At 33.2% G+C, this 15,183-nt stretch overlaps 1 protein-coding gene across 6 annotated transcripts in view; it reads left to right on the top strand.

Annotated features, from left to right (window-relative positions):
- LOC111062894 (band 4.1-like protein 5) overlaps positions 1 to 3,978 on the top strand; it is a 75,315-nt gene extending 71,337 nt beyond the window's left edge. For 5 of the 6 annotated variants that reach the window (XM_039432366.1, XM_039432371.1, XM_039432387.1 and 2 more), the window contains one exon: positions 740 to 3,978. In XM_039432366.1, coding sequence (XP_039288300.1) covers positions 740 to 883 — 144 coding nt within the window. In that variant the 3' untranslated portion in view covers positions 884 to 3,978. The remainder of the gene's footprint in view (positions 1 to 739) is intronic. The other variant, XM_039432383.1, reaches the window with a different exon arrangement.
- Positions 3,979 to 15,183: the final 11,205 nt, after the last annotated feature.

Genomic DNA, 15,183 nt, shown 5'->3' on the forward strand with positions numbered 1-15,183 from the left:
TCTTGTGAAAACTTTTTAATTTTGATAGTTTGATGATATAAAAATCGAATTTGTATATCGTCACTCATATCCACAACATCTGCCATCGCGCCGAAAATCTCGAAAATAATCGTTCATTACCAAAATGAGTTTGCTCTTGACCAGCCCCATAATTTTTGAAAGATATGCTTTTTATGTGAAGTAAATGGTCTAGTTTATGAATACCCATTAACTTTTCTACGAGTATAAGGATAATCTTTTGCTCTCCTTCAGATTTCACAAGCATAAGCATATCTTTTTTTATGTATACTGCACAATATTTCAATTATCAGTAGGCCTATGCTTTCCTTGAATTATAGTTTGAAAATATTTCATGAATTTAGGATTTTCGTTCAATAATAATTATATTTTATGAATTGTTAAAAACTTCATGAATAAACACTGTAATTGGTCAAGAAATGTGAACTATTAACTTACCATATAAAGAATTAATTCTGTTTGCCTTCTACTACTAAATTTAGAAGTAAACATGAAATTTTTCATGTTTTCTATATTTATATCAATTTAATCATTCTCAATTAGGTGTTTAGTCAGTTACTTGGCTCGTTTGGAAGGAATTTTGGGAACAACATAGTTTTGGGCTATGCCTGTTGTTCTATCCCGATCATATTCATATGATTTGTAATTATATCAACGAATAAATAAATAATCAGTTTTGCTGGCAGTTTAATATGAATGTCTTATGTTTCCTCCTCTGCAGGACTCCAATAAAAGTGGCGTCAGTAATACACTGAACCAGCTGTCACCCTGGCTGGTCACCGAGCCAATCACCAACAACACTTCAAAGACAAAAACTGAACCGACACAAATTATCAGGAAAACCGTCATCACAACTCAACTCTAGCTCTAGCGATATCATTTTCAAATAGAATTTTGCTGTGAGGAATGATGAAACACTCATATTAATAAATAACCAGTATTGTATATATTCTACCTTGAATATTACCAAGGTAAGGGAAACGTTGTTACATGTTTACTATGCTTCTTAGTCAATTAATGTGAAAGGAATTTATGACGGAAATGTCCAGAGCCATGAATGGATATTTTACATTTTCAAGTAGAACTGTGAATGATATAGGATGATGAATCGCTCATCCAGCATTTAGCTCATCCAGGATTTTTTTAATCAATGACCGATTGCCAAGGAAGATTACTGTAATCATTTTCTTATTTAAATGAAATACTTTATCAAATGTCGGCTCAATTTTGTACCGTCTTGCCAAAACTTGTAAGTGATTTGTGTACAAACACCATTCATTTATTTGTTTATCAATATGAACAAATTCCTTGATAATTATTGCATTTATAAACCGAATGAATTTAGAATTATGATTCAAAGGCTGTCATAAGAATTGACTGACTATCAAATAAAAGGTATGCATCCAATGAAGTTCATAAAGTGGCTTCTCCACTCATCTAGTTAGAGTAATTAAAAAATTATTGTAGTATTATTCTCTTATGTATATAGGTTTCGTATTTGTTATGTGTATCAGAATGATTTAATTTTGTTTGATTTATTTTAATATGTGGTAACCTTTATTTACCTTGCTGTGTATGTCGATACACGTAGATTTTTTGGAAAGTAAAATGGGTGTTGTTATAGATTCGAAACGAAAGTACAGTATATTTTGAAGTAAATCTTTACGTATTGTTCACAGTATTAAAAAAACAATAAAATTTGGTAATTAAAATTAATAAATATGAATATAAATTCAGACTAAGCTACAGATTATAAGAATCTGATTCTCATTGGCATAAAGCTACTGCATTAAACGCCATGGAATGTTTCAGCGATGAGCCCAGCTCTAGAAACAACTCTTCAACGTCCAACGTTCTCAAGTTCTAAGAGTAGATTTTTTTATAATTAGATACTCCAGTGAATAATATTTTCTGTAATAGTATTTTCTCAGTTTCTACTTTTCCCTCAATTATATGGTACTTGAATGAGCTCTGAGCTATTATACATCTTGGAAGCTAAAAGCTTGCAATTGAATTTAAAATAATATTCACTTTGAAAAAAGGCATTCTTAAATGCATTTTCACGATCCCATTTGTTAAATTGATTTACAGGAAAATTAGTTGTAGCGCTAGATATGTTTGGAACTTTACGGTTTGGTTATATTTTACCAAGCAATTCATATATTGCTTAATAGTATTTGATCGGAGTCATCCTTTCATTGAGAAACAAAACATATTATAAAAACAAAAACATATCATTTCATTGATATCTATTTCGAATCAGGGAAATGATATCATATATCTAATTTTTGGCCTTTATGAAAATAGCACCATCGTGTTCTTAAAATAAGAGAAGACTTGGTACTCTAGTATACTTCTGAATCCAGAGTCCAACCTTTCATTGACTGGAAAATTTCATGGCAGAAGCCAGTTATTGTTTCGCAGTCTTTAAAAAAGCTGCAATCTTTTCCTTGAAGAATTGAAAAAACCTTTGAAAATATTTATTTTCTATGTCTATTACAATCATCGAAAACTATTGCATTTATGAAATATTTTTCAATATAACGATTCCGTGTGCAATAACGTATGTTAACTGTACTTGAAACGACAATAAACAGATATTATTGTTTTTCATCAGAAAAAATATTTCCCGTTATTTTTGAGAATTTCAAATAGACTATACAATAATTTTTGATTTAGCTAAAGATTGAGCTATATTTAAATTTTGTAAAGAAGATACATGCTCATTTTATGAATTTCTTTTTCGGTTTTATATTTTTCCATAATTGTTGAGAGGACATGCAATATTTTAATACATTTTATTAGACTTTACTTTAGTAGAAATGAAGTAATTATACACGAAGACAATAACTTTAGATCAATACATCATAACAAAGATACAAAATGTATTTATTTATTATTTTAGTTTTAAAGAATGTTTACTCCATCTATTATCAGACTACTGAATTGCATGGGAACCATCTACACCCCATGCAATCTCTTAATATTAGTGTAATGTATTATTTCTTTAAGAATAACTTTTCAAATCATTGTCTTTTTAGATTCCTATTCCATCTGCAATTCAACATTCCATTGAGTGACTCAACTTGAATTCAAAACTTATTGGAAATACTGTTTCACCATAAGAGTTTCAAAAAGCCATAACAACCTCTATAACAAACCAAGAATTTTTCACCAATTAAGAAAAAATGATACAGTACTGTACTGTACATGAAATCTAAGGTATCTATCAAATCCCAGAAATCAATTTTGGATTTGTTTCAACTAACTTTCTTAAATTTATATGTAGTAGTGATGGTGATAATGTGCTAGGTATTCATAGCTTCATATACTTCATGTAACAGAACACTTTAATAAGATACTTGTCTTGTAACTGCTGAAAACTTGGTCTCACATGTAGCGGGTAGCTTAAAATAGATTTAAACTTTTATTCGTGTATCTATTTCAAGATCACCCAAGGTGCTCGAATAGATTTCAAACGTAACTTTCAATTACAGCAGCTACATTTCTGTCAGTTGTAACATATTTTTTTATTCTACAGTGATAGGTCTTACATAAAATTATACATTTTTTTATACAATACTTTTATAGGTTTCGCATGTTTGCCGCAATACTTGAGAAACTTGACATATCAATTTAATATTAAAAAATCGAACGAATTTTCTTAGTTGAAAATACAATACTAATACTCCTCTTTTCAACTTGGAAGTTGATTGTGCAATTATACTATGTGCCATACTTCTCTATAATCCATTCAAATCCTGTCTCCTATCCAAGCTCAAAGACAATAATCTGAAAAGAACCATAACTGTATTATGTGTTTTATTGAAGTATATCCTGAATTTTTTGTATTAAAGAAAACAGTTGTACCTTCTTTCTGTTTATAAGGATTAATGTGCTTTGTAAGTCCGTCCTTTATATACATATTATATGAATAAAGATGATTTATATATGTAATAATCAATTTTACTCTCATTGAGGATTTTATCCCTGGTTTCTCTGAATTATTTTTATGGTTACTTGGCTCGTTTGGAAGCCTTTATTATAGTTTATACCTCGTTTATACTTTTATTTGAGCATTCGTTGCCTGGACTAAAAAATGATTTCCTACTTCACGTTCCGAACAAAATTTTCGATTTGAAAAACTAGATAGATAAGCAAATTGTAAGAGGCTGGAGACCTTTTTCTCAGCTTTTCTGATAGTTTTCATTAGTGTCTAAAAAATCCAACATCACGACTCATATGTATTGAAGAAAAAAAACAAATATCATTCTTCCTCCATTCCAAGGAGATCATAGAGATGAATCACTATGCATGAATGTTTGTTCATCCATCGTCATACAGAGACTTGAGTATATTACTCAAAGATTGAAGCTTTTACTATTCATTTCGGAAGATTCTATTTATCCGGTGGAGTAACCCTTGAGCCCCTTTTCTAATGTGGAGGAGAATTTCAATTCTACTCGTCATATAGGTCTACCTGTCCATATAATGCGGAAGGAAGATTTTTGATAAAGTAAAGCCAGTTCCTCACATCGATTTTTGGAGGTCCGATTTTTCCGTCCTTATAAATTCTATTAGATTGAACATAACTACTAAAACGCAGGATCATGTGTTTGCCAAGTCTCGTTCAACCTGGTAGAATTTATAAGGACGGCTAAACATCTAGCTGATAATTTTTCATTTTTTATGAGAATTTGTAGAGTTAGGCGAGGGGCTGAACAGGTTGCATAACAGAAACGTGCGAAGATATTCACCGATGTGGTTCTAATACTAAAGAGGCGCGTTAAAGTGAGGATGCGTCGCCACCAACGAACAGATGATGCGGAAAATTGTGTCGCAACGGCTGCAAGCTTTAATTAGGGTCGAGTTCAGATGACCAGCTAGCCGCTTGAATTAAAAATGAGCGACGATTTACGAGCGGGAGTCCGCGCGTGTGTGTGTGAGCGTCGACATGCAAAATAACATTAGCCAAATGAACGCTGATGCCCCTGCAAGCCAACTACTTTTCTGAATCTCGCCTCCTCATTCACACACTTTCATCGGTAGCGAATTTATTAACAGGAAATTTAATTAAATCCCCTACCTGAGGTCTGTGTCTGAAAAATAAACTAACCACCAGCTCCCTTACTCCTGAAATAAAACCAGCAGAATCCCCTAAAAGCATGGCGTGGAAAGCCGTTACAGGCTGCCCTGGGGAGTGGTTTGCCGGTTTCTTGTAATTTGAATCTCAAATTTACGAATCAAGTATGTGATGTTTAATTATAGGTTCTTCGAGTTGTAGAAGTAAAGCCATAAATCTATTAATGAAAAGCTTACATTTTTATTTATGAAAATTGAAAATTCATGAATAAGTATAGAAAAAAATCAAATTCAGAATGACCCAAAAATAAAACAAAATAATTATCACTCGATTCATAAATTTGTCCAGAGTAACTTATTTATTTATTTATCTATTTATACGTGGATACAATAACAAATCATATAAATATGATTGGGAAGGAACAACAGGCTTGGCCCAAAACTATTCCATTCCCAACTTTTGATTACATGTCCAAAAAATAGGTTATGTTTGTTCTGTAAGAAGTTCAAGGTCAACTTTCGTCCAAAAATAAATATGAGATGCAAATTTTAAATTTAGAAAAATTAAAACACCAAATTATAGTTAAATATTACACTTAATTATCACTGCACATTGTATTAATTAAGTAATGTAATGTTCCATTGATTTTTTTCGATTCAATTTGGAGAAATTAATAAATTTATTTTGTTTAACATAGAAAATTTACAAGCAAGTGCATAATAACCAGGAAATTAACTGATCATTTATTCCAGTGGATATGATCACAACAGAAATTCAACTTATCATTTATCGAATGATAGTTAGGCCTACTCATTTATCATTATGTATCTTGCTCATTTGTGAATTTCTTGAATATTGTTCACTTTCAGCACAGATTAAGCACTCTCAATTATTTGTGAATGAAATACTTCATTTATACAAGAAATAGTATTTTGAAATATTTAGAATAGAACTTTGAAAAGGATTAAATAAAAAAATTATAATTTTGATTCTATTTGGAAAAATCGGATCCGATTTTTAAGGTGCTCCCTTTGTAAATATTATATAAAAATGTATGTGTACTTGTTTAAAACTCAAGATTGAACTAACTTGAACATAAGATCCTTATTCAACCTCTATTATCATATTCATGAATTCTACCAAAACCCAGTCATTGTAAAATATACCCAATGGTGAACAGAGCATACTATTTATAAGATAATATCCTCTAGAATGAATTAAGTCTGAGTTTGTGGGCTGAAGTGAAGGTGAATTCCTGTTATTACTACTTATCCATAATCCTCCATAAAACAGAAATAACTAATGTTTCAATTCAATGAGGGTAAAAAACAACTCATAAACTCAGCATTTTAGAAATTGCAATTTGTTTATTTTTCAATTTGCCAGTGGAAATTCTCCTTAATCCTCGAGAAAAAAGGTACGAGCAGCTCGCTCTTCATTAATAAACTTGAAAGTGTTGCTTTTTTTTTATAAAGCTGGAATTACTGGATACCCTTTCAGCGAAACAAATGGAATTGGGAATTTCTCATTCGTCATTGAGCGAGAAATGTCTTGATCAATTGAGAATCTCCGATTTGGATTAATCGACCCTTCACTCCAAAAAATGATCATTCATCCTGTTATTTCATTATTTCTCTCCGTCTATAACGACTGGCTATTAATTATAGAAAGCACTCTGTCTGCTAATTAATTGCTGCTTAGTGATAATTGCTAAACGTTTTGTCAACCTTTTCCATGTCAAAGCATTTCATCTTCTTTTTATGAAGCTGTAACTAGTCTAAGATCTTTATCGAGGTGACTGACTGCAATTTTTAATTGATAGCATATAATTTTTAATTCAATTTCGCGAAATGTATTTCCAATGTGTATGCGTCTCCTTATAAAAGACTGGAAATTTTGTTATCTTCAACATCCTATCATAGTGTTCAGGCCTACTCATTGAAAAATAGAGCAGAACATCACTTACTTCCACTATCCAATTTGATCAGCAGCAGTCAGCATTAGACTTATATTCACTTGCATTGCATAAGTGACTGGCTCTCTGTACTCATATTGGAACTGCTTGAGACAAGCTCCACTGACTCGCTGTAATGAGCTTCATTGTTGGTTTGGAGCCTACGTAGAACTGTGAGTCCATTTCTCATTTGTATTCCTCCCATATTCGCGCACAAACCTAGGGCTCATGTTGACATCTACCTGAGATAAATCACTACTCACCACTTGAATAATTGGTGATGAAATAACATACAGTAATACCATTCCAACTTTATTCTAATAATAACGAGGGGATTTATAAATCTATAAATTGTCTGTAATGTATGTCTGCATTAAGCATTCAGTGCTATTACTTTTGGGTTGTTTTTTTAACATAAACTTGTAAGGTATCGAATTTGGGTAGATAAAAATCCCTAACCGAAACAGTAATAGGTCTGAAAATAAAGTAACTGGCTAATATCGCCAAATAGATAATAACTAAGATTAGATAGCCTCAGCTTGTTCTGGCTAAATGGTACAAAAACCTAAAAAGGATTTGAAGGAATTTTATTGCTCATAAATAGATTATTATATAAAATATCTGAAGATTGAGGTTAGGTACATGTATTCACGGATCGGTGACCTAGAGATCGATCAAACCGAGAAACGTAGAATCTGACCAAAACCCCTTGGCAGAGCTCTATTGCAATCAAATAGTGTGCAATGTGAAAAAACACCTGATCACGTGGCTAATTATTAGGTAGCATGGAATTAATATTAATGTATAGAATATTAGCTAGCATGTAAAGAGCATAACAAATAAACCAAATAAAAATAACTTAATGTATTCAGGAAATAAGAGCTACCAGGCGCATGAATACCGAATAAAATTTGCATGCACCAATAGTAAAACGGCAGTTAATAGGCGGCAATTGTAGGCCAATTCAAAAATATTTATATATATTTCTATAAATGTTCGGAATCTATGTTGAATTGTTGTATAGTCTATGTTATCGATATGGCTCGAAAGCAAGGAAATTATTAATCATACAATCTAAGCAATATTTTGATATTTTTTGTAAGATCTATTTGACCCTAAATGGCGGAGGACTAAGATATTCAAATTTTATGTTAATTTGAAAGTCGGAAATAAGATTTGTAAAATTGAGAAAGGAGAACCAGCACTCGCCAACCAAATGCCACCAGGAGAGGACCCCAAATATTTTAGAGCGTAGTACCTTGATAATGATTTTGTAAAAGTTAAAGTTAAATTAAATTATTAAATTTCTTAAAAGACTTCGTGATGCTATTGTGAAGCAGAAGTCATTTTCATTTTTAATTAAATTTATAACCCCTTGGAGGAGACGATTCCGGCTACCATATTCCCGGACCACATGGAGTTGGATCGACATCGGCGGCTTACAAGAAGATTTTCGACACGTGAGTGATAAATTTGAATTAGTGATGGGCGCCCTAGTGCTTCGAATTAATCTAATAATCAAAGCTAGCTCGTCGAAAGGGTTTTTATTATAAATTAAGAAATTAATAAGAGTAATACTTGCGCAAGTAAAAATTAGTATTAAAGGTATTTCATTGAAAGAAAAATATAAATCAATATTTCAGAAATTTCTATTAAATCAAAGAAGTATAAAATCTAGGCTATTAAAACATATGCATATGACATTTAATTTTTGCAATATAATTTGCGATAGTTTATTATAGCTCTAATTCACTAGATGAATGGCTCTACCTATTCCGTCAGGTGCCGAATCTTGCACCCTGAGATAAAAATATATATTCGATACAAAGAAATCTGCTAAGCACCAGAGATTTTAATATATATATATATATTTGGATTATTAGTGGCTAATTTGTCAAGCTGATCTTAAAGCACATATTCTTAATTGAATTGTCCAAGTCGACAAGTATTAGCAAGCGCATATCGCAGCTACATGCAAAAGAATGCATATGATTTTAAGATAAAGGCACATGGTAATGATTCGTGCCATAAATCTAGAATATAAAGTTTAGCCTGTGATATTTTACTGATTTCAATTATTGTTCTATTTTTATATTATATTTTTCTATCGCTCTTTATATATTTTTTGCCTCGATCTATTTTTTGCATTATTTGTTTAATATATGTATGAAACGTTTATGGTGTGCAATTTATTTTTTATTCCTCAACACTATAGTATAAGTATCATATTTATATATATTTATTTTTATTGAATTACAAGAGTTATAGGAGAAGCCATACCTAGGCCTAGAAAGATTTATGAGACTGAATCCTATTAAAAAACCACGACCTAAATATATGATTATATCAAATATCTCATGCTTTACCGACTGATGCCAAGCAGGAGGCTAATCGTTATTTAAATATAAAGAATAACGTGACATAAAACATGCCATACCAACGTGGGACTGATGATGAGAGTCAAGCTCATTGAATAATTATTTGAAATTAAGTCAATAACCATATTGAGAATTATAGATAACTTATACGAGTTTTGAGGAAAACTGGCGAAGTGAAATTTGTATTACTTTTTGGGGAATCAATAGCTTTAAATAAAGAGAAATTATATGTTTTAAAGAAAATTTTATATTATTATTGTAGAATATATATTTTATAGAGAGAGCTATTATATTTTATGGGCCTAAACTGCTAGTCAGAAATCAATGAATAGTATTATTATATTATAAGAGCTTAAGTAATAAATAGGTTACCTGGCTTGTAATGTCCATAGGCCTATCCTCATTTGTGTCCTTATTAATGCCTTGTTGGCCAAAACTTTCACTTTTTTAACAAACACTTGACACTTAACCCATTTTTAAAATATGAGTCTCTTTTCGTCCATGCAAAGTAAGGTAGCAGACACACTGCAGACGGCGATAGTAGCGGAGATCGACGCTGAGGGGGGCGCGATGGAGTCCAACGCCCAGATCTCTTCAATCACCGCCAAGAATCCTGTGAACAGTAATAAACCGTTAAATGTCTCCCAAGAAGCAATAAGAAGGGTTATAGTAGAGGGGATGATCAAGTCATTTTCTAATAGTTTAGAAAAAACAATGACCATGGTAATGAAGGACTTGAAGGCGGAAATGAAGGAAATGCGGGAATCATTGAAGGATACATCGGTAAGAACGGGTAAGGAAACTGCGGACACAATATCAGCATCTACCGCTGAAAATCAAGAACTAATTACAACCGATTTAACAGCAAAAATAGATACTGTCACTTGTGAGTTAAACGAAAGAATAGATAACCTACCAGCACAAAACACTTCGCAAATTCATGAAATAGCTCACCCAAATTCTGATATAAATCAAAACATAGTACAACTTGAAAGTCAAATACATCAATTTCCGCACGAGAATATAGAGCCTATTCCCATAGCAACGTTTGATTCACTACACAGTTTCAATGAATTAGGCCGTTTTGACAATACAGACCGCTATCTCCAACCTAAAGAATTTATAGATCAGATAAAACTAGTTCAATCATTAACACCCACCTCTTGGAATTTTTGGCGTCTTCGTTTGACTAGTTTATTGATTGGCGAACCCCTGATGTTCTTTCGGAGTAGAGCCCATGAATTTACATCATTGGATGAGTTTGTAGCTGTCTTCCTGGAACAGTATTGGAGCAGAAGTAAACAGTTGGACGTGCTAGCGGATATCATATCATGCGATTTCAATCCTAATTTAGATGGTGCATGTACCACTTTCGTCACTGCCCTACAGTTTAAAAATTCTCAATTGAGCGAGCCCATTAATGAATCGGCATTAGCAAGTATTATTTTAAAGAAGCTACCGTATCAAGTTAGAATGGCACTCGCCACACAACCCATTACTGATTGCAAACAGCTGATAAATAATTTATATGGCATACAGTCTGTGATGGCAATATCAAACCACCGTTCAGACCAGAGATACGCACAAAATCAACATAACTCAAAATTTAATCAGTATAACAGCCAAAATTATGAACCGGTATCATATGATCGCTTCCGATCCGCCCCTCAATTTGAACGCCGCTATGAGCACAGGCAAAATGGTAACTGGAATAATGAAAAATTTCAAAATCGCACAACCAACCACTATGCCCAGCAGAGCAACCGTAAGAATCACTATGATGGCCGTGATCGATTAAACTCAAATAATAATCACACTCAGAACAATTACAACAGAAATTATAAACCGCCACCTCAACAAGTAAGCACAAATTATAAATTAGCACATGCAATAGGATTGAATCAACAAAAAACCCGGAACCCAGCACCCAACGACCCACCACCAGATATACAGAAAACTATAGCTAATAAACCAGGACTATATGATACCCCCAATATCCAACCACAAAAAACCGCCGCCAAACATGCAATTAAAACATCCCGCAAACAACAACCCATTTTAAGTATTCTGTTCCCCGCCGAAGAGCAACCCGCCACCGAAGAATCACTACCGGCCACAACCCTACAACAAGAACCGATACACTATAATAATGCTGAAATCCCACCACTGCCAAAAATAAACAGTCGCCAGGAGGAGACCGCCACCATACTACCCGCTTTGAACGTCACACCCGCGCATCAAGAGACCCCACCAAGGCACCCCAAGGAACCCAGGATAGAGGACCAAGAGGATGACACCAGGGAGGACGGACTACCGGACAAGAGGAGCGACCATCGCAAGGCCCGGAGACGGAAGCGCCCGAGGACACCCGACCGGTATCAGGACGAGGAGGACAGCATACAGGACCGTAAGAACATGCATCGCAAGGCCCGGAGGCGGAAGAAGCGACGAAGGAGGAACCGCGCGCGCCGATGGAGGCCGCATGCACGGTTCAAACGCCCGAAGAGGACACCGGACCGACACCGAGGAGGACAGGAGCGGACCGACGGCGTGCATCCGCGGCACATACGTTTCAAGAGGGCAAACCAGCTATGTGACCGGCAAAATGGACGTAATAAATGGGATAAAAATGGAACTGATAGGACTACTATGGATTCGTGCATGGACAACAATAAAATGGATTACTTGTGGGAACTAATGAAGGATAAACAGTGTCTAAGAGTGAGAGAAATAAGGAATTATACTAATAAAATGGAAGTACCTGGCTATATGTTGAGAGATTATATTGTTAAAAAGATGATAAATGTTTGGATATGGTGTTTAATATTTGTTATGATGGCTGTGATAATATTGAAAAGTGATGCTATAATTAAGGCCATGTTATTGTTGAAAGAATTTATTAGTGTTGATTGGAAGTGTTATATTATTGAATTGTTTATTATGATGATGAAGCCTAATAATGAATTTAAGTGGATAGTCTTGAAAGAAAATAAATGGAAGGCTTTAAATCAATTAAAAGAAATTATTATTAAAGGAACAAGGAGTTATTATTTAAAAGAATACACCAGATACAAGGGCTTTAAATTCATGAAGATAAATTATCAATTAGGACAGCCTCACCAACGGATAGCAGATAACCTAGCCGGCCTAAATCATGTCAACAAACAGAATGCAAGAAGATGCAAGTAAACCACGGGATTTTTACATGCAATATCGTCAAATTTGAAATAATATGATAAGCAATCAAAGAAAACACCACTATCAAGCCCATTACTAACCTTTCGTAATAAATTTAATCTTGGCATAGGACCGCATGGCAACAATCCAGTGTTTTAATTCCTTCCAACCGTTAGAAGCCTGCAATAAGGAAAAGAATAATTTTTAAATATGTAATTAAATTAGCTACATCAACTAAAAAAGGACACAAGCGGGGATAGTATGTTTAAAAATTGTTAATTACCTTTGAAAGGAAAAAAATGCAGCAGTTAGGTTAGTTATGAAATTCGACAGCAAATTCTGTAGAGCCAGTGACCAGCTGGGCAAGGCCACCTGAATCAAATATGTAATGCCTGCAAACATATGATTATGAAAAAGTATGGTTACCCCAAAATTGTTATTTATTATTGTTATTTATTATATTTATTAATGTCGGTATATTTATTTATATGTTTTATATTTATTACTTTTAATTATGCCACGTTTGTTACCTGAAAAAACCTAAAGTGAATGCAAGCTACCAAAAAACCAAAGAGCCATCAGCAAAAGAAAAGTATTGTACCTGATGTATAGAAAATTATTTATATTAAGACCTAAGAAATACTATAAGATATAAGCCCAGAAGTTTTGTAAATCGAAATTATTGTCTAGAAGGAATCGATTGTGAGAATCATGAAATGTGTGTAGTTAGGTTGGCAGCCCTGCAAGCGGCGAATTTAAAAATATTATGTTTTAAGTGTTGTCAGGAGGAGTGCGTTTAGAAGTTTATATTTATGATATTTTATGTGTGTTGAGGAGGAGAATTTGTTATTGTATTTGATAAAGGTATAAAGGAGATGCAGCAAATATGTCTGCGAACTGTGATAGAAGTATGAGAGTATAATTTATAAATAAAGTATAGTATATATCGATGTATTGAAGGGTGGGTTTTCATTAAAAACATTGTGATTCTCAAATATTTTGAATTCAAACCCAGGGGCGCGTGTAAGGTATCGAATTTGGGTAGATAAAAATCCCTAACCGAAACAGTAATAGGTCTGAAAATAAAGTAACTGGCTAATATCGCCAAATAGATAATACCTAAGATTAGATAGCCTCAGCTTGTTCTGGCTAAATGGTACAAAAACCTAAAAAGGATTTGAAGGAATTTTATTGCTCATAAATAGATTATTATATAAAATATCTGAAGATTGAGGTTAGGTACATGTATTCACGGATCGGTGACCTAGAGATCGATCAAACCGAGAAACGTAGAATCTGACCAAAACCCCTTGGCAGAGCTCTATTGCAATCAAATAGTGTGCAATGTGAAAAAACACCTGATCACGTGGCTAATTATTAGGTAGCATGGAATTAATATTAATGTATAGAATATTAGCTAGCATGTAAAGAGCATAACAAATAACCAAATAAAAATAACTTAATGTATTCAGGAAATAAGAGCTACCAGGCGCATGAATACCGAATAAAATTTGCATGCACCAATAGTAAAACGGCAGTTAATAGGCGGCAATTGTAGGCCAATTCAAAAATATTTATATATATTTCTATAAATGTTCGGAATCTATGTTGAATTGTTGTATAGTCTATGTTATCGATATGGCTCGAAAGCAAGGAAATTATTAATCATACAATCTAAGCAATATTTTGATATTTTTTGTAAGATCTATTTGACCCTAAATGGCGGAGGACTAAGATATTCAAATTTTATGTTAATTTGAAAGTCGGAAATAAGATTTGTAAAATTGAGAAAGGAGAACCAGCACTCGCCAACCAAATGCCACCAGGAGAGGACCCCAAATATTTTAGAGCGTAGTACCTTGATAATGATTTTGTAAAAGTTAAAGTTAATTAAATTATTAAATTTCTTAAAAGACTTCGTGATGCTATTGTGAAGCAGAAGTCATTTTCATTTTTAATTAAATTTATAACCCCTTGGAGGAGACGATTCCGGCTACCATATTCCCGGACCACATGGAGTTGGATCGACATCGGCGGCTTACAAGAAGATTTTCGACACGTGAGTGATAAATTTGAATTAGTGATGGGCGCCCTAGTGCTTCGAATTAATCTAATAATCAAAGCTAGCTCGTCGAAAGGGTTTTTATTATAAATTAAGAATTAATAAGAGTAATACTTGCGCAAGTAAAAATTAGTATTAAAGGTATTTCATTGAAAGAAAAATATAAATCAATATTTCAGAAATTTCTATTAAATCAAAGAAGTATAAAATCTAGGCTATTAAAACATATGCATATGACATTTAATTTTTGCAATATAATTTGCGATAGTTTATTATAGCTCTAATTCACTAGATGAATGGCTCTACCTATTCCGTCAGGTGCCGAATCTTGCACCCTGAGATAAAAATATATATTCGATACAAAGAAATCTGCTAAGCACCAGAGATTTTAATATATATATATATATTTGGATTATTAGTGGCTAATTTGTCAAGCTGATCTTAAAGCACATATTCTTAATTGAATTGTCCAAGTCGACAAGTATTAGCAAGCGCATATCGCAGCTACATG

Source organism: Nilaparvata lugens, chromosome 1, assembly GCF_014356525.2.
Source record: "Nilaparvata lugens isolate BPH chromosome 1, ASM1435652v1, whole genome shotgun sequence".
Lineage (NCBI taxonomy): Eukaryota > Metazoa > Arthropoda > Insecta > Hemiptera > Delphacidae > Nilaparvata > Nilaparvata lugens.